General features: G+C 39.4%; 1 protein-coding gene across 11 annotated transcripts in view; it reads left to right on the plus strand.

The window, feature by feature from the left end:
• The window catches only part of NCOA2 (nuclear receptor coactivator 2), a 127,976-nt gene that overhangs the window by 52,731 nt on the left and 47,749 nt on the right, over nucleotides 1-27,496 (plus strand). For all 11 annotated transcript variants that reach the window (XM_081013275.1, XM_081013269.1, XM_081013266.1 and 8 more), the window contains 2 exons: nucleotides 20,318-20,422; nucleotides 22,620-22,792. In XM_081013275.1, the coding sequence (XP_080869401.1) occupies nucleotides 20,337-20,422; nucleotides 22,620-22,792 (259 nt within the window). In that variant the 5' untranslated portion in view covers nucleotides 20,318-20,336. The remainder of the gene's footprint in view (nucleotides 1-20,317; nucleotides 20,423-22,619; nucleotides 22,793-27,496) is intronic.

Below are 27,496 nucleotides of genomic sequence, written 5' to 3' on the forward strand. Positions count from 1 at the left end.
TCAATGAAAAGGAAACTGCTTTTTAGAGCAGCAGTAGAACAGAAGCCGGAGGAATTTTCGAGTGCTCCACCATACTGGATTGTCTATTTGATCACCAGCTAGAAAAGGATTAGTTGTGGCTAGTTTATCAGCTGTCATTAGAAGCAGATGAGAGAGGAGATAAGCTGCTATGTGCGCACATCCTCACTCAGCATGTGTTTTGGTTTACATCAAGGCAATGTTGGTTTAAGTTAACGCAGAGCAGATATTCTAATATGTTATCTCTGCTCATTGCTGCTTGCTTTCGTAAAAATGAAGCCAGTATGCAGGGTGTGGGTTTTACTTATATTACAGGCTGAAGATAAAAGAAGAACTGATGAGATTTTACATTGAACTGCAGAGTCTGTGGAAGATTGCAAGGTGTGTTTCAGAAGTGCAATGACTTCATATTTGGTATGTTCATGTTTTCTGTGTAATGTGAAAGATGCAGAGCATGACAATTGAGCAACAGCATTCCTTAGCAGATAGAGTGAGGATTTCAAGCATATTCTTATTCCCCTCCTTTTTGAAAGTGACTACTGATAACCTTGCAGTTGCCTTGTAACAGTTATATATATATATATATATATATATATATATATACGCATACATAGTGTGTAGTAGAAAATGTCGAACACTAAGAATTTTGTGAAGCACAGCAAAATAATCTAAGCAATATATATGCTCTATTTTCAGGAGGAGGAAGAGCTCAGGGGGGTATGCATTGTTCTTGCAATGCTGTAATTACAATGCAGTATCTAGTGAGGCTCTTAAAAAAAGAAAATTAAAAAGCCTACTAATTACAAATCTAAGGGAAAAGGAAGGTGCACTCTCTTGGTTTTTGTGCTTGCTAGCCTAGTGCTTAAAATAGGTCAAATACTATAGTGGTAAACACAATTACACCTGATAACTTCATTTTCTAATACTTAGAGCTTAAGTCTATCTAGTTCTCTTTGTACAAGGACATGCACTTAAACTTCATCTTGTGTATTTGTCTGATGTTGCACATTTTGATGCATTTAACTGTGTTGGCTATTGTTACCTTTCTCTTAACCTTGAAGGGAGAAACACTTAGAATTCTCAGCTTGATACATATCGATAGGCTTCCTCTGTTATTTAATCCAATATATCTGTAACTGTGAAAATTGTATTCTTTACCCTTTTCCTTCCTTGTAAGTGTTTGAAGGTGGGCGTTGTCAAGTTGGCATTTTCTGCTGCTGAACACTGTTACTATTGTTTAAGGGGAAAATGTATACAACAACAATCTTTCCTATAGCATTGTACTCATGAATGTGATCAATACTTTCAAATACAACTAAACCTAACTTACGCAATCTCCGCCCCTGCCCTTTTAAGTTAAGGGCGGGGACTTAGCTGTTACTGTAGTGCAATAGGCACATTGTGGGTTATCCTGGGTATAGATTTAGATGAAGATAGTAGCTCTAATGCTTAGCATCTCCTTAATAATTTATTTCTATAGAGGCAGGAAATGCTTTTATTATGTTAAGACTTTGGTGTGGGGCGTGGGTTTGAGTGAGTGAGTGAGTGAGTGTGTATTCTCTTGTAAATCTGAGAAAGTTGAGAAATAATGATTGAAACATTAATATAGTGCACATTGGAAGTTATTATATTTTGAATTGGCAGAAAATAATTATTGGATGCTGGTTGGTGTGTCTTGAACCTGAATGTTTTATTTGCATAGGCCCATAGATCTGGGCCACACAACAAATACAATGCCTCAGAACAATGAAAATTATATTATGCTTGTTGAGTGGGCTGTTTTCTTGTTTTTGTGACAGGACATGTAGTTTATATTCAGCATACCTTGTTAATGGACTCAGCTACATTGGCAAAGAAAAAGCACTTTGTATGCGTTGTTTATGCATTCTAACACTGTGACACCAGTTGGTGCTGTGGAGTTCCGTTTTTGCTGACTCGATTTCTCATACAAAGTTTGCAATGCTTCTTTGATGTGTCTAGATCCAGCCAATGTTTTTGGAAAATGTTGGTTGGTTTCCACATGGTAATTAACTCATCTAATATTGATAGTTTCCCCCTTTGGGACTAAAAGCAAGATATTTTATTAGCTTTACATATTACTGTATTCCCAGGGTTTAGGACAGAGCTGAAGTATATACACTATTTCTTACTTTAAAAAAGCATGCCTCTGAAGAGTTCACAATTAAGAAACATATTAATTTATGAACCTTGAAGTTAATCATTTTCCCCTTAAAATGTCACTATGGCCAGATCAATTTCCTTAGATGTTTTGCTTGAAAACTTAAGTTTATCTAGTTATATTTATTTAAGTTGTATTGTATTCTGACATTTCTCATTTCATATTGCAGAATATTTTTGCAAAGAAACAAGGAACAAAATAGTGTTAGGACTAGTCACAGGCTTTTCTGTGTGCATGGTAAATGATAGATCTGGGACTCTGCCCTCTTTGCTGCACCACTCACCCAGTGTCTAAACATAGTGGCCATTACACAAAATGGGAGGCCCATGCATGCCTCCCACAGTTTATAGTGGGTTTGAGTATTGGCTGCTTGACCACTCCAGAAGGCAGCACAAAGCTGGGTGAATATATGGGAGGTCTTGTGTGATAGCAGGTGTGCACTGCTTAGTGCAATGTCTTTAACAGTACATAGGCAAGGCAAGGTTTCCATGAAGAGATCAGATTGAAAAGTCCCATTAGAGCAGAGCTCAGATGTTGCTTTCGTGACAGTCATGCTTAGATGGAGCTGCAGTTCCTTTTTAAGGTTCAGTATTGGTTGCTACTTCTACTTTCATTGAGAGGAGACTCCTTCTTTAAAAGGGGCAACTGCTCTAGCAATCTGATGTAGTAGGGGAGACTATGGTTCCACTAAGGCTTCTGAGCTGGAATCTTCGTGAGTCAGAGGCAGATGACAGGACATCCTCCAGCCAGAAAGGTACTGGAACAACAGGCTCCTCTTGCACAAGTGCTTCAGGTTAGTTATGTACATTTGGATCTGTCCCTGAGGGCAATTTCCTCTCCATTCCAAGCCCTTGGACTCATTCCCTGAAGAAGGGGAGTCAGAGGCCATAGGCATGACATGCACTGAGGGTCCTTCAGGGTTGCATCTAGGTGATCAGGCAGAGAAGGTTGATCAAACATGGTTCTTCCCTCCATCATCACCTTCCAGACTGGCTACTAAAAATTTTGTGAGGTAATAACTGCCCTGGACTTACTTGAAAGGTTGTACTCTATTCAGCACCTTTGCTAAAATGTCTGGTGTAATTCTCTACCTACTGGTTTCACTGCATTGTGAAGTGCTCCTTGAGATTTAGTCATGGGATTCTGAAGGATAATGTGATTTACCATGCATTCCTAGCTTTATGTATGTTAACATTGTTTGCATTTCTCCTGTGCAAGAATCTTGAGCTTTCTTCCTTGCATGCCTATTAGAATATATATTATAACATGTTACATTTATGTAATAAAGGTAAGGTACAATTAAGTATTGTTAGTGTAGATAAATGGTACATGCAAGTGTAGGATAAATTTCACTCTATCAAATAATCATTTCGAGTTCACTTTTAAGAAATCAAGCCATCATATCATTGCTTCTCCGTATGTCAAACTTGCAAGCCAGACAATGATCATGATACTTCTCAACATACTTTCAATAGCTGTGGGGTCTGTATGTTATATAGGTGATTGGGTTGTGGACTGCAAAGTAGCATCAATTTTAAAACTGATTCTCAGCGCGCTGGTCTAGTTGTTCATGGGCCCTTATCCTTAGAGATCTTAAGAAAACCACAGACTTAGAGGGATACAAGTTACAGTCATACCTCAGGTTACAGATGCTTCAGGTTTTGCGTTTTCGGGTTATGGACGCGCCAAAACCTGGAAGTACCGGAACGGGTTACTTCTGGTTTTCGGCGCTCACGCATGTGCAAAAGCACTAAATCGCGCTTTGCACATGTGCAGAAGCGACCTGTGCAGACGCGGCACTGCGGGTTGCAAACGCTGTGGGTTGCAAACGTGCCCCCCCCCCCACAGATCACGTTCGCAACCCGAGCGTCCACTGTAATGTCTTCAGTTGCAGTCCCTGATAATAAATATATTACTTATGGTTAAGAATGAACGAAACCGCTGGCCTTTAGAAATAGACCCCCACACGCTCCAAGTTCTGTGACTGCCCTCCTTCTTTGCCCATATATTTTGAGGCCTGGTACTATTCCGTTCTTAGATGGTATGTGAGTCAAAGGCTCTGGTTCTGAGTACACTTATTGAAAGGTTCCATTACTTGGGGGTCCTAGTGAGTCAAACAGGCTTATGATCAGGTTGTTTATTCTTATAAGTGCTGTTTTGTATCAGATTACTATTGTATCCCAAGATTTCAGCTATGTTCTACCAAAAAAAAGAGGCATTTCTAAAAGTATTTTATACAGTGGTTTATGCATTCTTCCACTTTTGAGATTAGACTCAGATAGCTTTAAAGCCTATCAAGAGTGGGAAACAATAAATAGGCAGCAGGCTAGAACTGCAACCCTAGTCATTCAGTGGGCTAAAGATAAAAAGCCTTATCATGGTTGAGGAAGAGTATATGCCAATATTGTTGCTGTGTGGGTCAGTGCTTGGGCATTTATCTTAAAGATAAAGGGGTAAGATACGTCATTAAGAGCTGGGAAACAACTACAATTGCAACAAAGGCAATAGCATTGTGCTAGGGTCTTAAGTGAGCCAAGCCAGGTGGTTCACCTGGTTAGCCAGATTTGGAGCAATGTTCCCCATGGAGTTGCAGAGGCTTCTGATATATGTAGTATTATCAGTAGCCTCTGCAGCTCCATAATAAATGTGCATATTCTTTTAGGGCTCTTCTGGCAATGTTAGGTTAAGTTTTCCCCCCCAGAAATGAAGGGGAAATTGGTGTAGATGGGGGTGGGGAGAAACAGACATGGCTTTTGTTTTGTTTGTTTGTTTGTTTTAAATTGCTTATCATGAGAGATCTTGAATCTGCAATGGTGGAACCTAGTGCTTGCTACTTCAGAATCTATTCTGCCACTACACTTTTTGGGATATAGGCCAATAGTGCCCTTGGGAGAGGGCAGTATTTTGCAGTGGATTCTGTCCTATATAGTTGGGTGATACTCTGTCCTATATAGTTGGGTGATCTAGAGGATGATGCTTGGAAGTTATTAAAACAATGTAAATTGGAAAATGTAAATTTGCACTGGACACTTTTCAGTTTGCATCTAGTGAGTGATGTAATTTATCACATTTATGTATATGACACCGTTGAGAGAGATCATCCAGAGTTGGGTGTCAGTCATATGTTCATAACACTCATAGATTGGATGTGGGATAACCAGCTGGACTTAATTCAAACAGGATAGACTTAATTCAGGCTAGTGGTCAGTGGACATATTGATTCAGGATTTGGCCTGTTTGGATAGGATTGTACTCTCTCTGAAGGGTCAGCTTCACTGGCCCTCCTAACTGGATGTCATGGAGAAGAGTTCCAGAATTTTAGAATTTTTTTGTCAGTTCTGCGGGTATACTGATAACAGAATTTCCCTAATTCCTATTTTCACATCATGCATTTTTCAGGGATTGTGGAAATGTAATATAGCAAATAGTAATTTTGAAAAGACAATTCACAGCCTAGAGCTAAATTTAGCAATATTTTATAGGTTCTATATCTTTAAGAAGTTTGACAGCATGCTTAAGAGTCATGGTAACTTATTTACAAACCCCTTTATTAGGAGATTAAAAAGAGCTAGTGCTATTTTCCCCTCCCCCAAGGGGCTTGACAGATTTAATGCTTATCACATCTTGATTCCAAACAATGATATGCAATTTGAAGTCCATAGACATTTTATTAGCTTCCATGGATGGTGGAGGGTTTATCTTTCTTTTGCTCCTTACAATTGCCAAGAAGTTTTTCTATGAGACAGGAGTCTTATCAGTTCAGTGTCAAAGAACTCATGTACTTGGATCTAGCTGATTTTCCATTAGTGGTTAGAAATACATTTTCCCAGGAGTGACAGAATGGTGATCCTATAGACTTCTTAATTTACATTTTCCCCTTTCATTATACCATATGACATGTGGCTGCACTTTCATTTTTGCCTCTGCAGGCTGTGTTTGATGAACCTTCTTTGCTTTTTTACTCTAAAAATGTGGCACAGGGATGTCTTATTAGAATGTAAAATTAGAATCTAAAAATGTGGTTAGGGATGTCTTATTAGATTGCTTTGTAAGCCTGCATGACAGTGCTCAATGATTTTCGTTTTCTATGTACCAGTAAATTTCCTAAAGCATGCTAGGCTACATGTAAAATCTGAATAACAATGCTTGCAGTGAAAGTACAGCTTTGCCCCAATTTTTAGAAGTTCAGGCTCTGATAAATTTGTATCTTATCTCTCTATTAAGAACTATGGTATGTTTCTGATTTTAGTTTTAAGATGATACAGTGTATTCCACATTTTATTCGAAAATACAGTGGTACCTCTAGTGGCGGACATGATTTATTCCGGGGTGCCGTTCGCACCCCAAAAAGCCCGCAACTAGAGCGGTGCTTCTGCACAAACACGGAGCGCAATAGAGTGCTTCTGTGCATGTGCAAAGCACGCAGAACGCTTCTGCGCATTCAGCAAAACCCGGAAGTATACACCATGTTCGCAAGCCGAAAAGACGCAACATGAACCTAACGCAACACGAGGTATGACTGTATGACATAAGGTTCTCTACCAGCACATACAGAATGGTAATGTCACAAAAATATGGTATTTTTGTCTGTGTTATGTAAAACAAATACAAATGTACATTGTGTTGAGCTTCATCTCTGTTCAATTTTAATCCAATTCATGAAGAGACATAAAATAAAATGAAAATCATATAATTTGCTAGCCTCCATCTCAGCTGAAATTCATTGGTTGTGGTTTTGTTGCAAAAGGTTTTGTGTACTTTATGGTTGATATTTGGACTTGCTCTGTTACAAATCGGTATCTGCACCAAGAAAGGTTTAATCATAACAGATTTGTAGCTTAAGTTCCATTTTGTAAATCATGCTGTGATTTCATTCTGTGCCAATTGAGTAGCTGATGGGAAGTTGTTAAGAACCCCCAAAACAGTTGGGGTGGGGGGAGCCCTGTTGCGTAAACAGGTTGTGCTGCTCACAAAAGGAACTACTCAACATTGCTTTGAATACAAATCTTTGAACATGAGTATCAAAAATTTGAACCTATATAGACATTACAGGTGTTACATACTGTCATAAAGTTACTCCCATCAGCAGATGAACTGCTGCAACTGAAGTTAATGGTTCAGACCTAAGGGTAGCCCCACATAAAGTACATCGCAGTGACATTTTGGATTTGTTTTGGACGTTGCAGAATATGTTTCTACCTTGCTACTACCTTGGGTAACATTTGGGCAAAATTGTAACAAGACTCCAGTTTTGTGTACAGATTGCGTCCTAACTTGACTCCGCAAAGTGTAGGGGTGTGCTGTTTTCCTGCTCTCCACATCCTGGCAGTTTGCAGACTAGAATGAATGTCTCCTGTTTGTTTGCAAAAGAAATACAAAATATCACATTGAAAAGATGTTTAGCAAGTGCCATAGCTCATGAATTACAACTGATTAATTTATTATTTTTATTGGATTTCTGAAGAGAACTTTTTAGCCAGATGATATTATACTTTTGCATGCAGCATTTTTATATGTTCAGCATTAAGGATTTCCTCTTCATAATTCAAATTTCTCTGTGACGGGTCTATATTTTGTATAGCAATTGGGGTAGGCTGAGTTGTATATTTAAAGCAACAACTGTCCTGAAAACACTTCAGTATTACTTCAGTCAAATGCTACTTGAAGTTGATGGCCATAGAGAACTTAATTCTACTTATAGTTTGTAGCGTATTGCATATTTTGTAGCATATTGCATTTTATCTCATTTTCATGCTCAGCAAAACCTAGATGAAATAACACATCAGTTAACAGTACTTATATCCCCTTTTCCTCCTAACCCTATGGATTTCTTTCTTTCTTTCTTTCTTTCTTTCTTTCTTTCTTTCTTTCAGTAGTCTTGACGTATTAATACAGTGTACATGTTTATAATGTGGTTAAGAAACAGGATTTTGTTCTCACAATAATCTCTGTAGTGCTCCTGGCTTCTCAGTGGAAGACTTGCGATAATTCATCTGTTGTTTATTGTCATTTTGTAAAACGAGTATCTGAAATGGCTGTCAGCAATAGCAGTAGATTTTTTAAAAAGAAGTTATGTGACTTAAGATCGATTGTGTTGGTCCCTTCCTCAGACCTCACTTTTCTTTTTAAAAACATTCAGGCTTTTTGCTGTGATTTTTGATCAAGCAAAATGCCTTGCATCAGTTGCAGAATGAGTGAAGACTGAATCAAAATTCCTGTACATTACTCAAAGAATGCAACTTTCTTCTCTGTTGTGGTGTTAAAACCTTCTCCTGCTATTTTGGGGCTTATTAGAGGTGGCTGACGTAGTCTAATATGTAAGCAGCTCAGTGAACAGCTATATTAAGAACCTTAGTGTATGGGAATACAGATACTAGAAGCCATTTTGTGTTGATGTCAGACTAGCTAATTTTTTCCCTGGTTGTAGTTATAGCTTAAAGTAGAAAAACGATATTTGGATTTGCCAGAGCTGAAGTTCTCAGTATTTGAAAGGAAACCTTTTATTTTAGAGACAGAGATGCTAAGGCATGTGCTTTTAAGTACCAGTAATCATGATCATGAATCTTAGTCATGTATCTGATGGTTACAATATGTGGTAAAGAGCTCCTGCTGCCCATTTGCTGCCTAATGTGTTTATTACATTGTCTTCCAAGTGGCATCTGTGTGTTAGCTAAAAAATTCATGAGCATTATTGGCTTTCAGTCAGACAGCGGAAGGCACATTCCCTTTTCTAATACATTGCTTTAAGGTTGTTTATATAAAAATCAGTGTGAGAGAAGTATAGTGAATTGAAACGAATCTTAAACATTTTGCTGTCTTTTACAGCATTCAATCACTCACAACTTTTCCTGGGGAATGGTCATGCTATGACCATCTTTTGGTCAGAGGAGGGGCAAGACTAATGAAGAAGGGAAAGGAAAATGAGGGTATTTAGAACTGAGATACTTAAGTATAATAAAAATAATATGTAATTTTAAAAAGTTGGGGCCATCTTGCCTGATAAGTTAAAAATATATTTACATGGCATTGTGAAATCATAGAATAGAGTTGGAAGAGACCATGTGAGTCGTCTAGTCCATCCCCTGCAATGCAGGAATCCTTTGTCCAATGTGGGGCTCAAACGCACGACTCTGAAATGAAGAGTGGGTGGGTACCAGACAGTCTGCTCTGGGGAGGGCAATCTGTAGTGGGGATGCAAGCTCTGTGAAGGGCTTTCCTTCTGTAGATGCCTGCTGCACCTCAGTTGGTGGAGCTTCCAAGGAAGGGCCTGAGAAGATCTTCAAGGTCTGGATAAGTACATATGGTGGCAATCGATCCTTCAACATAGCTTCGTTTCAAGCTCTGAATGGATTTAAAAGTAAAAAAAAACACAGCAATGTGAATCGGAAAAAGACTAGGAGCCTATGAAGCTTGTACAGGTTTAGTGAGATATACCTTCCTGTCCCATTTAGCAATCTTGCAGCTGTGTTCTGAACTAACTGAAACTTCCACGCTATATTTAAAGACTGTCCTATGTACAACATATTGTTGTAGTTCAGATAGGAGGTGACTGGTGTATGATCGATAACAAAAATCAGGCTAGGGTCTAATTCAGTGTAAATCAGATTTGGGTAACTTTTGTATTCTTGTGGGGGATGACTTGTTTCCTGGCAAATTGTATTTTTTTAAAAATTAAATCTTTATTGTAAAAAAGGTTTATTGTAAGTAACAACTAGGTTAATTTTACATAAACCTGTTTACCATACAGTTAATCACTAAACCATGGGTAGGCAAACTAAGGCCCAGGGGCCGGATCCGGCCCAGTCACCTTCTAATCCAGTCCGCAGATGGTCCAGGAATCAGCGTGTTTTTACATGAGTAGAATGTGTCCTTTTATTTAAAATGCATCTCTGGGTTATTTGTGGGGCCTGCCTAGTGTTTTTACATGAGTAGAATGTGTGCTTTTATTTAAAATGCACCTCTGGGTTATTTGTGGGGCATAGGAATTCGTTCTCCCCCCCCCCCAAAAAAAAATATAGTCCAGCCCCCCACAAGGTCTGAGGGACAGTGGACTGGCCCCCTGCTGAAAAAGTTTGCTGACCCCTGCACTAAACAGAATCAGTGCCCCTACCAGATACATTGAATTAAATAGTGCCTTTCTATATAAATGAAGAACCAATTGGATCATTTCTCAAATTGAAACATTGGCATTTCATTTTCATCTGATGAAAATAAATTGCTCTAGCATGCTCAGTAAATGCCATACCTTACTTCTGCCTCTGCCATGGGATTTCGTTTTTGGTTGCTGCTTTGTTTTTGTGAGAGTGGGGCTGGGCCAAGGCAGAGTGAAAAAGAAAGAAGGAACACTGGGAGAGAAGACAACATTATCCAAATGTATGCAAATTGGTGCATTCCCATGCTTAACCCTATGGGTTAAGAAACTCTCATGGGTACTGACATAAGAATAAGCATCTCTCAGCTGTGAAGAGAGGCTTCATGCTGCCTATCGGAACAGCCCCGATCCCAACTCCTACTTGCGTGCAAGCAGGAGGGGGCAGGGATCTCTCAGGCAGTGTGAAGCCTCCCTTCCCAGTTGAGGGATCCCTGCCCCCTCCTGCTTGCACGCAAGTAGGAATGGGATTGGGGCTGCTCCAATGGGAAGGGAGGCATCGCGCTGCCTATTGAAGCAGAACAAAGTGCCTTTGTGCAGTGGCAGCTCTGCCGCCGCCACTCTCGGCCCTCCTTCTCCGCCTTCCATGCCTGACCCACTGCCCACTGCTTTCCTCCCACCGCCACTGCCAAAGAACCAGCAACTCAGGGGGCTGCCCAGGCTCATGGAGGAAGGAGAGAGAAGCCTTGGAGGATGGGAAAATGTGGCGGTACCCCTGAATGTCGGTTCGTATACAAAAAAACCACAACCGCAACCCGAAACACTCATTTCCGGGTTTGAAGTGGTTATAATCCAAAATGTTTGTTAACTAGGCTGTTCATAACCTGAGGTACCACTGTATAACAAACATTTCTTTGGTGGAACGATGTAGCCCAAAGCCAGTGTTGGCTCTTTTGGGCCTAGATACAGTTGTCAAAATATACCTAGATTGTATTATTTACTTACCCAACCTCTTTATTATTTTTATGCTTGCATTTGTTCAGCAACCTTTAGTAAATGCACAGCCTTAATTTATCAACTGTGATAGAGTGTGTGTCTGTCTGTCTATAGCTGTGTCTCTTCAGAGGTACCTAATCATTTAATAAATTTATGCTCTGACTTTCGTATTAAACTTTTTTACTTTCAGTGCAGGGTACAGTAGGCTTTGTGTACTTATATATCTGTTACCAATGAACCTTTATTTCATTCAATGAATAGTGATGATTGTGTAGAGTCTGGAGGCTTTGAGTAGTTACAGATGTTGCAAAAACAGTAAAGTTTTCAGGAAATTCATAGACTGTTCTTTATGAAACATTAAATAATCATCCTGGGATATGAAGGGAAATTCTAGTAACTTTGCTTTCGGATATTATGCTTATATTGGCAGGATTACATCTCAAATTGGAGAATTCAACTTAACTGGCATTCATTTACTGTTGCCATAGATAGTAGAAAGGAATTCGGTATGGTGAGATTTGTATAATACAGTTGTGCATAGAAAGACACACTTAGCAAAGCCAAGTCTCTTATTTTATGTAAAGTTTTAGTAATGTAGCAGTTGGATTGTTTTATTTTATTTTACTTTATTCACTTGGCCATAACAGTGGCTTGTTTTGGCTTTATCTATTTTTGTAACTCAACAGATATTAAATCTTGCCACACTGATTTGTATAAAATTGTGCAGTTGTGGGCAGAACCTGGCATTCAAAGATGTGTCTCCTAATATTCTCTCTGCTGGTAATGTCTAGAGAGAGCGAAAGAGAAACTCTGATGTGATATCATTGTGTTGAGAATCCCACCTTCCCACCTAAATTGGATGTGGCTTGCAGAAGTGAGGCACTCATCAATGTGATGACATTATGTGCTTTGTTTTATTTCCTTTCTAGAAGGGACGTGGGTGGCGCTGTGGTCTAAACCACTGAGCCTAGGGCTTGCCGATCAGAAGGTCGGCGGTTCGAATCCCCACGACGCAGTGAGCTCCCATTGCTCGGTTCCAGCTCCTGCCAACCTAGCAGTTCGAAAGTACATCAAAGTGCAAGTAGATAAATAGGTACCACTCTGGCGGGAAGGTAAACAGCATTTCCATGTACTGCTCTGGTTTTGCCAGAAGCGGCTTAGTCATGCTGGCCATATGACCCAGAAAAACTGTCTGCGGACAAACATTGGCTCCCTCGGCCAGTAAAGTGAGAAGAGCACCGCAACCCCAAAGTCGTTCACAACTGGACTTACCTTTTTTAGAAGGGAAGGGAGGAGAAGGAGGTATGAGACTACTAGTTAGCACCAGTATATATTATTTGTAACTTTAAAGTCACAGGTTGTGCTTTCAGTCCAGTCCGGTTGTTGCTGTACATATGGATGAACTATTTATTGCTAGGGAATTCTTATCATAATGGTTTTATTATAAAAGTATGCTCAGAGCAGGAATTGCATAGTTGAAACTGTTGTGGTCAATTAACTTTTAGGTACAAGAGTATTTTCTCCTGTCCATGAGGATGCTTTTTGAACATTTTTGTGTCATTTAATTTACAACGTATAAACTCATTTTTTCAAGGCCTTTCCTTTAGCCAATGAATTTCCAATTACCTCTCTTTAACCAGTTCAGCCATAGAGATAGCAAAAGGTACACAGATGATACCTTCAGCATAATACATATTTCCCTTTCATAGGCCAGCTTTCCCGCACATCAGCTGAGCAAGCCACATTGTCCCTCCGGCTCACACGGCTGATACGCAGGAAAGCGGCTGCTATGCTACCCCCATGTTAGCTGTTAGACAGGAGGCCTCTGCAAATCCCTGCTTGTGCTTCCAGCTTGTGAGGAGACCCTTCACAGAACCCAAAGAGGGCGTCCTCTTTGGGCTCTGGGGAGGGTCTCCTCATGAGCCAGGAAGACTCTCCAGGGTGCTTTCCATTTCTGGGATCCATTTCTGGGTTCCTGGCACTGTATGTGTGGTCACACACAAATAGAATGTGTGTAAATGGGGAGTTGCCTGTACAAACTTCTAGCAGGGGTACTAAAGATGAGGAAGTAGGAGAATGCTATATTTGTATCATTGATCCATTCTGCTTTTTCATGTGTGTGTGATTATTTATTTCCTTGCATTTTATGCACTTAAAAATGGAAGATTATCTGCAAGATTACCATTGCTTCTATTACATACTTAGGTTCAGGCCTCTTCTGTTATACTGTTCTGCAGCGTAGAGGATGTGAATGAGGGTTTGCTTGTCACAATGAAAACAGAAACTATTGTTTTGATACTGATAACAAGAGAAAATGGAAACAGTTTTCTTGCTCTGTTCTTTTACCCAACATCTGGTAGAAACCAGAGTGTTCTCAATAATTGTAATTACATCCAGAAAATTTACTCAGAAAACGTTTGTGTTATGGTTCCCATTTTAACATTCAGAGAAAAAAGAGGCATTACTTTAAAAAAAAAAAAATTAAACTTGTGCATCGGAAAACTTCAGTCATCGGTTAAAAGCTCCGCTGAATTGCTTTTCTAAGCTCTGTTTTTGAGAAAAAGGTGTGTGAAATAGTAGAAAGGTGTTAAATGTATTAGGGTTATTTTCTTTGGTGCCAGTCTACATAGCCTTAAATCCTATCTTCATACCATTATTTAGCTAATAATTTCTACTGTCTGCTTCTGTTTGGGGGTAAACAGCATATAAAAAGCTTGGAAGGGGTACTTAATTGGATATGCTCCTTGAATGCCTCATTGAATCTTAGATCAACAGAAAATTAAAATATTTCAAGTGCAAAGGCTACTGTGGTTATTTGTTATCAGACCATCCTCTTATTTGTTTATTTGAATAATTTATTTATATATTTGTTATCCACACTTTCACAAAAAATACATCTAGGCAGTATACAGCATATAAAAATGAAATCCAGAAAACTTCAGCAAATACTTATTTGATTAAAAAGAGAAAATTCAAATTGCAGAGGCCTGACTAAAACATAGAGTTTTCAGAAGATGTCTGAAATAAGGGAGGGATACTTCCTGCTGAACATCTACTAGTAGGGTGATCCACAAGGCACAGCCTGCTACAATGACTAGCCCTAGTGAAGGTAACCTGAACCTAATGAGTGTGGGGAACCACCACAGGATTGTAACCTTAGGCCAGGCATCCCCAAACTCAGCCCTTCAGATGTTTTGGTACTACAATTCCCATCATCCCTGACCACTGGTCCTGTTAGCTAGGGATGATGGGAGTTGTAGTCCCAAAAAATCTGGCATGTCAGAGTGCAAGTAGATAAATAGGTACTGCTCTGGAGGGAAGGTAAATGACGTTTCTGTACGCTGCTCTGGTTCACCAGAAGCAGCTTAGTCATGCTGGCCACATGACCCGGAAGCTATCTGCGGACAAACCCCAGCTCCCTCATCCTATAGAGCGAGATGAGCTCTGCAACCCCAGAGTCGTCTGCGACTGGACCTAATGGTCAGGGGTACCTTTACCTTACCTTAGACACTCCCTGCTGTTTTCATTTCTGCAATTAATGCAATATGTCATTTTTTTGGTTTGTTTAAATAATCCTGAACTTTAGGTGTTATATTAAATTGTACAGTGAGCCTTAACAGCCAATTGTCAAATTTAAGTTGAAGATGCTAATATACACTGCTTCTAAATAAATCACTATGTTTTTGGGGGGAGATTGATCAGCATAGAACAACTGGGGGTGTAAAGCAAGATAACGTCTAGTAGCAATACAGCTACAGGAAGAGACCCTAGATGAATTTTGAAGAACAGAGCTATAGATTAATTACTATGTTAGTTTTATTTTGTTGAAAATTTGATAATGAATTACTGTTCCATGGTTGGAATCAGTATTGAATTATTCTAGAATATTTGTATACAACGTTTCAATAAGGAAAAATCTCAATAACTAACATATTTATTTATTTGTTTCCGTGCTCATTCATTTATCTAAAGTTGACAGTAGAAGGGGACAACATTTGCCTGATTCCACTCTACTGGGACCTCATCTGTTCTCCATGAATTCTCTGTGTTGTAAGAGGGCAAAGTGGGATGGCGGTTTCCACTCAGCGATATATCGCTGGTGAAACCGCTGCCACTCCTGAGTCCCTCTGCTAGCAACGTCTGCTGGAGGAAGGAACTCTAGCCGCCGGACTCAGGAGTGGTGGCGATTTCACCAGAGATAAGTGAAGCCAACATTGCGGTCTGCTCCTCATACCGGTCCTGAGTGATATATTGATATATTGTCCAGTACTACTTAGCTCATCTGTAAGCTTCTTATGCAGCCACACTTGGCCTTCAGTATTTCACCTATAAGAAACTCCCATCCATCTTGGACTCCCTTCTCTTTGAGTATTTCTGACCATGGGATCTCACCCAGTAGCTCCCTAAGCTTTTTGAAATTAGTCTTCTTAAAGTCCAGAGTGCATGCCTGACTAACTTGCATCTGTATAATGAAACCCAAGAGGACGTGATCATTTTCTCCCAAGGTTTCAAACACTTCCACTTGGATCAAATCGACCCTGTTGGTGAGGACCAGGTCCAAGATATATGATCCCCCCCTTTTGGGAATGGGAAATGAAATTGCCAGAGAGGCAATGGAGGAATTTGTTGGACCTTACATTCTTGGCAGAGCTTGAGTTCCAATAGGTATTGGGGTAGTTGAAGTCTCCCATGACTACTATATCTCTCTTTTTAAAATGTTTTGTAATCCTCTGTAGGAAGGCATCATCCTTGGAGGTCTGGATTCTTTATCACTGCTCCTTGGGGAAAATATGATCTAACTAACTTTTGTCTGTTACGAATTTTCCAACATTCTGCTTCATTGAGTGGCCCCAATTTGTAGTACTATGAGAGGAGAAAAACTTTTTCTATGCACTTTCTCCATACCATGCAGCATTTTGTACATCTTTATCATATCGCCTCCTACTCTCATTTTCTCTAAATGAAAATGCTCCAAATATATGTTTCCTCATGGGGGATTTGCTCCATTCCCTTTATATTGCTGTGGATCTGTTAGTTTTGCTGTTGTTTCCTTTTGCCATTTTTTAAAATGTTAATTTCTTTGGAAAGGAAGTATATTTATAAAATAGCAATGACACTGTGCCCTTAGGTTTGTGGAATTAACAGAGAAAACGTCTGTTTTCCAAAAGGCTGGTGGAGCTTGCATATTACAACTCTTCAAGAGCTTAACATTTCTTAATATATTGAAAAATTGTTGCAGAGTAACAAGGTTTTACTGAAGAAAGCAAATCTTTAAAGCGCCTCCCCTCAATGCACACATGATCTCAAACTTCCTCCCCCCTCCCTCCCCCCCCACTACTTCTCATTTGTGATCCTTTGCTATTTTTACAGTCAGCCTGTAAGTTATCTTAAGTGTCACCTTTGTTTCATGCCTTTATCATGGTGGTGCTTAGAAACTTTCTTGGTAGCTGATCTGCAAGTGCAGAACTTGCTTCCCTGGAAAACTTGGCAGAGTTTGAGCTTTAATAATGCCTGGAGGTTTTCTTCAAAACTTTTCTTATTTAGCTTTGATGCTCATGGCTAGGGGTACACATAAATTAGGTAAAAATTACACACACACACACACACACCCCTTTATAATAATAATTTCCAATTATATTGGATTGGTTCATTGTTGCTACCTTTCTTATGCCCTTGGAACAGGCTAGAAATGTAAATAAAATGACCACCTTATGGGAAGCTAAGATGGTATAAGGTGTTAGGTGATAACTGCACATTCAATAATTTAGCAAATGACATTTTCAGTAGCTCTTTAAGGAGCTTTATACTTGGTCAGATGCATACTGATCTATATATCTTCGTCTCAGCGTTCAAAACTCCCATTGTTCTAGGCACATTTTGCGACAGGGAATTTCATTAGCACAAGCAGTTTCTGATGTCTGGGCGCAGTACTGCACCGAAGATTTCATATTAAAACTGCAGAGTGGAAGGAAAGGAGGACCTTTTTCTGCCTCCCCACTTCCAGTAACTCTCTGAAGGCTGGAGAGGAGATTCTCTTAAGAATATTAGGGGTGTGGGCAGGGGAAGCATGGCTTTGTTTTCTGCAGTCTTCGGATGACGACTAGACCATGTGAAAAATGAACATAAGATTTTAGCTGCAGTTCATTCATTTTCAGCTTTGTATTCTTGTTATAAGAAAGTGCACCTAGACATTCCGTTGTTGCGCCCATAACCAAGGTTTAAGGTGCCATTTAGCTCATAGCTTTCATACATCAGTTTCTAACACTGCTTTGTATCTTACTCAAAAAAATTTTTTTACAAAATCCTTCCAGTAGCACCTTAGAGACCAACTAAGTTTGTTATTGGTATGAGCTTTTGTGTGCATGCACACTTCTTCAGATACCAGTTGTATCTTACTGTCCTCCATGTTGCTCGATGGCTCATGTTTTAGCCTCAGAACAACTATGTGATGTTGGCTAGACTGAGAGAGAGCAACTTTCCCACCCAAGGTTACCAACTGAAAAATTAGCAAAAGAAAATAGCAAGCATGTGTGTTTGTGCACAAAGAAAATCAGCTTTAACAAATATTTCAAAGGGCAGTGGGGTGGACAGCAGCTTGAAAGGGAGAAAGCTAGAGTTCAGGTCCAAAGTACGGAATAAAAGCCGCACCCGAATATAAGCCGCACCTTTAAAATTCAAGGGGGGGGGGGAGAAAAAAGACAATACCCGAATATAAGCCTGTCCCTTAAAATTCCCATCTGGAAAAGGGCATAGGAGAAAGGGTTAAATACTACTTCCCCTAGAACCATTGCCATCATCTATTTCACCATCCCCAGGACTCTTTAACTTAAAAGAAAACCATAAACCAAGAAAATCTGATCATGGCAGAGTTGCAGTCTTAATCAGGTCAGTGAGTCCAAAATCAGGTCATGGGATCAGTTATACACTACACCTATTTGGCAACCGCTTTCATGCTATTATCACTGTTAAAAGCTACTGTTTGGAGCATACCCTGAATTTTGGTTACTCAAACAGACATAAGGAAATATTTTCTCAGAACGTTCAACAAGTGCTTTTATACAATAGTATTTTGAAAAATATATTCAGGTATCTTGAAGAGCTTGAAGTTAGTTGTTTAATGTTCAGTAATCTCCAATCCTATATTTAAATATTATTTTAGACAAAAATTGTTGGCTAGCTACTAAATTATGTGAACGTATGTATTGAATGTTGCATCACTGTAAACTTTCAGTAGCTCTATGTAATTGGATTTGTAGATTGTTCTTTTTTATTTATTTTCCCATTTTTAATCTGTCATTTAATGCCAACCTTTTTGGTTGAGAATATTTAACTCATTAAAAATGTCAGACTGATAAGCCTTCTTCATGACATGCTCTCTAGGAGGTAATATGATTTGGAAAAAGAACTGTGTTGTGTTTTTGAAAGATCAGATATGTTCTGAAAGGAAAATGAAACAATAACTCCAGCATTTGGGAATTTAAGAAGAAGAAGAAAGAGTCTGCCACATTTTATAGCAGATGGTAGACTATCCCAAAAGTCTTCAGAGCTAAGGTACCACTGAAGGATGAAACTGCCCACCTGTGCCACATACACTGAAAATTCAGACTGTGGACACTCCTACATGAAGGATAATGTGATAATTAGTTATAACAGCAATGTGAATTTTTCACAGTAGACTGTAGGATTGTTATGCAGAACTAAACGGAAAACAAAATGCCTCTTCTGGGAAGTTTTAAGGAGGAGGAGAGTTTTAGAGAAAAACTCTACTGTAAGCAATTAAATTTACAACTGTGCACAAATTTCATGTTGGGTCATAAGTAGTCTTGCTTTAGAAGGCTGCTGTTGTTGTTGGCATCATCCGTCTGTCTCTAGAAACAATGGAGAAATGCGTCTTTGGGGTGAAATCAAACCACTGGAGATTCCTTAGAAAGATTGGTTTAATATTAAATAAGCCTGCTAAATAGGATGCAGTTTATTGTAGACTTTGTTATATATAACACGGTTGCTTCCTCAGCTCAACTACGACGTTGGATAGACCTTTTTCTATTTAGGTTGCTAAATGATGCTTAGGACTACTAAGAGAGCTTCCTATCTTTGGGTGTGTGTGGGTGTGTGATTGAGACTGTATGATTCATTCATTCCCTCTTTCTCACTCTCTCTCTCTCTAACACACACGCACCTCCTCCATCCCTCCCACGATTTAGAACACATGGAAGGCTATAAAGAAATGACTAAGAATGATTTATATTTGCTACAAACCATTGTGCTTTAGTTCTTCCTAAAACCTGCAAGTGTTGGTATTTTGTATAGATTTAAGTCATTCCCTTGTAAAAATGGCAATGTGTGCATATCTTTCTGGTGTAATTTAGATTCACGTATTTCCATAGTGTATAAAACTTACACAGATGTACATCACCCCAATCAGTAGACTGCAGATATTTGTTTTAAACTAGCTTAGTAGAGTCAGGTGGAAAGATTGCTTTCTTTTGACCAGAGAGTGTATCTCTTTAACTCCCTGGGGGCACTAAAGCAATGGAAGTGTCCCTCCTTTATTTTTTGAAGCTTTGCTGTATGGTTAATACTACAAGGATAAGAGCTTGTAAACATATAATCTGTGTAGAAGACCTTAGAATATCTGATTTCAGTTAAGGCAGGTCCCAAGATTCAGGTAAATATATAAGCAGCTGAAAGACCACACTAGTTGGTCCCGTATTTACTTATTTATAAACTGTTACATCCTAGGAGAAATAGCTTAGAAGATTTTTCAAGGTTCAGAAACAGTGTATAATGAGATCCTGGTTACCAAATTGCTTTAATTTTATCAGAGAGAAAGAAAAACTGTTCATTAATTGTTTTCTGATAGAACACCTCTGGAAGTTTAATGGAAATTTAAGGGGAAAAGGTACATTGTTTATTGAAACAACCGGATTATAAAAGTGGTGGGGTACAAAGACTATCGAAAGCTCAAGTACTATGAGACTTATGGAATACTGTTTCTTTATTCTAACTGTTTTATTATGCTTTGTCTCTTTCAGTTGCTGATATGTGTTTAAGATGAGTGGGATTGGTGAAAATTCCTCTGACCCAGCCCGGGCAGAGTCAAGAAAACGCAAGGAATGTCCTGATCAACTTGGACCCAGGTTAGTTAGAATACTTTCTAGAACCCCGGGAGCTAAAGGATTTACAGAAAAATATATTATTTGATTGGTTGGGTGCATATATTCACTTTGCCTTACCACTCTTTTAAGTCACTTATTATAGATGACAAGTTATTTAATTTTATTGTCGTTTCAAATTATTATACCATTTATTATTTAATTTTGTTTCTGGGGAGAGAAAAAAACAGTTTTGAGTCATCATCTTCCTGCTGAGGATGTATTAAGTCAGTTAAACCTTCAGTTGCAGGGTTTGGTCTTTCAGTTTCTATAAAAATGCAAAGCTATTTGAAGTTACTAACTAGTGCCCAACTCTTTTATTCAATCCATTGTCCATCGACTGTTTAATATTACTTTCTAAGCACACATAATCTTAAATGTTTAGCGGGTGTCAATTGAAAAATAATGCACATCTTTCACCATGAAGTCTTGGAAAGTCTTTAGAAGTTACATGATCAAATTGACAAACTTTTGTGGTGTGATATATGTCACGAGATGTTTGCATATAAAGAGCAATGCTGCATGCGGGCCAAGCGCGGGTGGCGCTGTGGTCTAAACCACAAAGCCTAGGGCTTGCCAATCGGAAGGTTGGCGGTTCAAATCCCTGTGACAGGGTGAGCTCCCATTTGAAAGCACGTCAAAGTGCAAGTAGATAAATAGGTACCGCTCTGGTGGGAAGGTATACGGCGTTTCCGTGCGCTGCTCTGGTTTCGCCAGAAGCGGCTTAGTCATGCTGGCCACATGACCCGGAAAAACTGTGTCTGGACAAACGTCGGCTCCCTCGGCCAGTAAAGCGAGATGAGCACCGCAACCCCAGAGTCGTTCGCAACTGGACTTACCTTTTTTAGAAGGGAAGGGAGGAGAAGGAGGTATGAGACTACTAGTGGATGGAATATTGAAATGAACAAGAGCAGTTCACTCTGCAGTATTTTGTTGCTGGTTCCACTTGTAAATAAAGAGTTAAGACCAGATTAGCTAATGATCCTGGAGATCTTTGCTTTCATCAGCATCATGTGACTTAACTCACAGTAACTCTAGGAAATGAGTGATCTATTTTGTAGTCACCTTTGGCACTGTGCACCTTGCTGCTCTGGTCTCCTTATACTTGCTCTCATTTGGTTTATATGGTAAATTTTGAGAGGAGTGTGTGTGTGTGTGTGAGAGAGAGAGAGAGAGAGAGAGAGAGAGATTGTGTGTGAGAATCTGTTAGGACAGGTGGCCAAATCTTTTGTTCTTACATCTTTTCTTTCCCTGTAAGCAACACTGTGTGTATGCCACCACCCCCCCAGCATAAAATCTGTGTCTAGAAAAGCTAAATTCTCAGATGCATGTAAGTTATGTCAATCAAGCAAGTTATGATACCTTTATCCTGCATAATCTGCAAGTCTTGACTAAATAAAAAAGGAGAGCCACTTTGAACTCTTCACCCTGCAGCTACTGGGATTCGGATTCCACCACTACTTTTGATTTTTGTCCTTATCATTGCTTGCAGATTCTAAATTCTTTGCAGCTATGATGGCTAGCAGTTTTTTGTTTTGCTTTTAAATGAAAGCTAAGGTACTGGGAACACCATATTTTTCACCCAGTACTGAATCATGTGCTTGAGTGATATGGTTGTGGAATTGTAGCCTTGCCTTAGAAGTATATGTAATATTGTACAATGGTTTAATATTCCCAATTTGCAATTGAAATATGATCTTGGGTATTCTAGTTTAAATCATCTCCAACCCCAATTTGATTGTAAGTAGTGGATTCAAGAATCAACACATTTAGAGCTACCTTCTGTCCCTGATATTTGGTGGATTGTTTGTGAATTCTTCAGGTGATGATGTGAAGAGGGGATTATCTTTGGGGACTCCAGATCACCATATATAAACCTGTCAGCTGGACAAGCAGTAAAGGGGCTTGGACAACTTTACAGTGATGTTGAACATTATTCCATAATTCAACTACCCTTAAAAGCTGTATATGTGCTAAGAAGTAAAACTTTTGAGTAGCATGGATGTGTGGTTAATTCTTTCCCTTTTTCATATTTGAAAGTGTGCTCTAAAATGAAATATATCTATCTGAGAAATGGGAGTTGTTTGTTTTTCTGCTTTTTGCCACTTTAAAATAAAATGTATGTTTTCCACGTTTAAAAAAGGTGCCAGTTTTAAGAAGTTTGACCTTTTTTTATTTACAGTCCTAAAAGAAGCACTGAAAAACGTAATCGCGAACAAGAGAATAAATACATAGAAGAGCTTGCAGAGCTGATCTTTGCTAATTTTAATGATATTGACAATTTTAACTTCAAACCTGACAAATGTGCAATCTTGAAAGAAACTGTGAAGCAGATTCGTCAAATAAAAGAACAAGGTAAGAAGAGTGTTTTCAAGTGTCTGCTTTTATAAACACATGAAGCGGACAAAAGGGGTAACAGTATGTCTGTGACATTTCTGTGCAGAAACAAAATGTATATAAAATAAAATCAGAGTGACCCATTCACAACAACAGTCATTGTGATAACACTCCGTCTAACTGCCCTGGGCTAATTAGTAGTAATAGCTAGATACTACGGTTACAGTGGGGACGCGGGTGGTGCTGCGGATTAAACCACAGAGCCTAGGGCTTGCCGATCAGAAGGTCGGCGGTTCGAATCCCCGTGACGAGGTGAGCTCCCGTTGTTCATTTCCCAGCACCTGCCAACTTAGCAGTTCGAAAGCACAAAGTGCAAGTAAATAAATAGGTATTGCTCCGGCGGGAAGGTAAACGGCGTTTCTGTGCGCTGCTCTGGTTTTGTCAGAAGCAGCTTAGTCATGCTGGCCACATGACCTGAAAAAACTGTGGACAAACGTTGGCTCCCTTGGCCTGTAAAGTGAGATGAGCGCCGCAACCCCAGAGTCGTCCGTGACTGGACCTAATGGTCAGGGGTCCCTTTACCTTTTACGGTTACGGTGACAATGATTCATTGGTATGAATATGATGCTCTGCATAGAATCGTCACCGCTCTGCTACCCCTTGTATTTCAAGACCTTTTGGGCCCATTATTTATTTTTATGTTTGTAGGTAGATGTGCATGTCCCAACTAAGGCATATTAGTGCAAACTAAGGGCAAAGAAGTAGGCTCTATATGGATAGTTTGGGTCCAAAATGGTTTAAAGCCCTATACGGCCTAGGACCCTCGTACCTACGGGACCGCCTCTCCTGGTATGCCCCACAGAGGAACCTACGGTCTGCAAATAAAAACATCCTGAAGGTCCCAGGCCACAGAGAGGTTAGGCTGGCCTCAACTAGAGCCAGGGCTTTCTTGGCTGCGGCTCCAATCTGGTGGAACGCTCTGTCAGAAGAGACTAGGGCCCTGCGGGACCTGACATCTTTCCGCAAGGCCTGCAAGACAAGAGTTGTTCCACCAGGCCTTTGGTCAGGGCCCAGCCTGACTCCCTCCTCTGGCAACCTGCACAGAATTTTGCTTAACGGTTGCCATTAATTTGATTTTAATTAATTTTTATAATGAAATGTTTTAGAATGTTGGATTATTTGATTGTTTGATTATTTGATTGTTGTTAGCTGCCCTGAGCCCGGCTTCGGCTGGGGAGGGCGGGATATAAATAAAAATTATTATTATTATTATTATTATTATTATTATTATTATTATTATTTTCCTTTGCTGTCAATGAAATTTGGAATTAACAACCCATATATGTATGAAGACTTCCGTAGAAGGTTGAAGCTATTGCAAAGGTGAAAACTCAGGCATGTCACAAGAATCTGTGTAGCAACTGGTGCTTTATATTTCATTTAAAAATCTGAACCCAACTGACAGATATGGTTTGCAGAGGAATAGCTTCAAAGTAGCTGAAAGTACCATATAATGCATGTTGTGGGACAAATAAATGTTTTCTTCCACATACGCAACAATAAGTTCAGGAATGTTGTTGTTGTTGTTGTTGTTGTTGTTGTTAAATTTCTATACTGCCCTTCATCCAAGGATCACAGTGTGGGTTACAATATTTAAAACACAAAAATACACAACATAGTATCAAACAAAAACAATGATGCAGGTTACTGGGAGTGGAATTCAAAAGTCAGAGTTATTTGGAGACAGGTCTCCTCCACTAATAGTCATTCCCTGTTCCTTCTTTTTTCTTTCTTTCTTTTGCCAAGCGTGTGAGGAAATAACCTATTGCTGCAACAGGGGTGCTTGCCTGTGCTCCTTTATTTATGATAAAGCTCTTTAGTCCATACAGTAGAAGCCTGTGAAACTTGTGCGGGCTGCTAAACCAGTCATCTTAGTGCTGTCACTGCAAAGCGACATGGCAATGATGGTTGTTGGCAGCACTTACTGCCCAGGCTGTACTGCAATGGGGGTCATTGTGCTCAATCCTGTGTATTTTAAAAAGCAGCCACTACCTCTTTAGTAATCAAATATCCTTTAAGAGAATTCATGGCTGTGCAATAACTTCTTTCTCCTATGTGTTTTGTTCTGCGTTTTAGGAACTGTAGGAGTTGGCCTTTGCCTTCTAGAACCCGGGGTCTTAGAAAATAGGCCTTGCTGCTTAGTGCCTTGTGTCTATTCATTTTACATTTAGATTATCTGCAAGCACTAGACTTTTATACCTATTCTTATAAATCAGTGGAGAGCCTGTTTTTACTCTGTTCCCACCCCTATTTATAAGAATAGGTATAAAAGTCTTAGTGCTTGCGGATAATCTAAATGTATAATGAGACCTAATGAAGAATCAGAATTATCCCTCAAATGTACTACATGAGTCAATTGCACATGAATATTTCCTTTGCTCCCCCCCCCCCCCCAAAGTGTAATCCTGGTAGTGAGGGAAAGTGCACAGTGCTAGTTCATGGGAGAAAATTGTTGGCTGAGGGGAATTGAGAACACTTCCTTTGCCTTAGCTGGTGCAAGGAGCCACTAGGCAGAATAACACTGGATCCGCCGAAGGCCGTTCCTACTGTTTCCCTTCACAGAAGCTTTTTATTTAAGCACTCCGCCTTTCTTGCCAGGTTCTGGAACAATTGCCTGAGGCTCCCATGCAAGAGCCTCCAGAGCCTGGTAAGCAAGGGTCCCCCACTCCCTTTCTGTTCGTTTATTTATTTATTTATTTATTTAATGGTGGTCCGTATAAATCTGCAGTCAAGTAAGCAAAGACAGTGTACATTGTGATTGCCCTGTAGCTCCCCCATTCTTTATTATCATGCTGTGTGCTTGACATAGATTGGAAGCATCACAAATATGAATAAACATGTCTGTACAGCATAGTAAGGTCTCTGATGTTGCAGCTATAATCACAGCGTGTAATTCTGGCCTGGAAAATTAATAATACATTTTCTGTATTTACTTGTGTTGTTTTGACTCAGGCCATGAAAGATGTACATCATCTGCTCCATACTCTGTAAATGCAAGTTTACTTGTCATTCTAGCCTCCCTGACTTTTAAATGTCACAGACTCCATTGCTTTCCTACTAATTCCAAGTCTGCTGATGAGGATCAATGATCAGCATGTTAAACATGCAGCAGGGTACTGCCTGGTTATCAAGAGGGTAATGATGAACAATCTAGCTGTTAATGCTCACATTACAACTGTCAGCTTTCATTTTCAAAATAGGCTTATACATCAAGCACTGAATTATGTTAACCATTGTGCTAATGATGTATATGAACTTGACAAAGAAAAGAAGATGAGCATTAATTGCAAGAAATTATTGGTTTGCACAATTCTAAAAAATGCTTAGTAGTCAAAGCATGCCCCTTGGCTGTGCTGGTGGTTCTAAGGATTTCACAAACCATTCCTGGATACCAGAGGCTTAGGTGGAATCTACACATATATAAAAGATGCTGTGAAAATGCTTTTTAAAAAAAGTTTTGAAAAATATATTGAATTTCCCATAGCTCACTGTCTCCATCTAGTGTCATATTTGTATATTGCACTTTACAACACACTTAAATGTTTTATTTGCAGCTGTATAGCTTATTTGGGAGAATATTTTATCCTTATTCGGGAGAATATTTTCTTCATGCAGAATAAACTTAAGGGTGCTGCAGAACGGAGTAACTTCGCAGGGCAGTGGTGCCCTTTGTATTGATCTTAACCCACTCACCCCTATTAGCTTCTCAGTCCATCCATCAACAGCACTTTGATATTGGGTTGATCAGTTTTATCAGGAGGAATTTGAGATCTATAAGGAGCAAAATATCTAGGATTACGTCTGGTATTTTTTAAGTTACATATTCTTTGTGGAATGTCATATATGCATGCCTTTGCGCAATGTCTTACATCCTGGCAGAGTTTTGAAACAGCAGGCTACTTCATTCTCTTATATGGAGATAAGGACAATGTTATAAGTTGCAATGTCTTTGGTACTAACATAAAAATTGCTAATGTGTTTATTTCCCCTCCTTCAAAAAATCCTCCCCCCTCCTTTCTGAGTCTGTGAAGTTTCTGTGCCTCACCAAATTATGGGATCAACAACCATGTTCATAATTCTGAACTATATGAGTTGTTTATCTCCTTTTCTTTGAAGCACAGTTATTCTACTTCTTGTATAACTGAAGTGTTTCTCCATCTTAAAATGTAATGTAGGGAAGACTTGTGTGTCTGCTTTTGAGCCAGAATGCAAAGGACCTAACATGTTTTAGCGTGCTGTTGTTTCTTAGAACTAGACGTGTCAACCTTTCCTGGGGCTTTTAGTATTTATCAGGAGCTTTTGCTGGAGTGACTAAGTGCAATATGAAACATATTTACTCTGAGGTAAATCCTAGTGAGTTTAATAGGACTTATCGCAAGCTAGCAAGCGATGGGATGGATGCTTAGGATGGAACTGTTTAAAAAGTAATGCATAAATTGCCCTCATCTTGCCAAACCTGGTGTATGTAGAACTTAGGTCCATTTTATTATATCATGTTGAACAGATGCTTAATGTGCACATACGTGAAGTGGCTTTAATGGATTGTAATTGCTTTAAATAAATAGTTTCAGGGCTTCAGTCATGAGAAAAAAATAATGAAAGAAAACCATGTTTGAATACGAGAGTGTGGTTTTGTTTTCTACTTTCAGGTTGATTGGCTTT

The sequence above is a fragment of the Podarcis pityusensis genome, assembly GCF_964106645.2.
Source record: "Podarcis pityusensis genome assembly, chromosome: 7".
In the NCBI taxonomy this organism is placed as follows: domain Eukaryota; kingdom Metazoa; phylum Chordata; class Lepidosauria; order Squamata; family Lacertidae; genus Podarcis; species Podarcis pityusensis.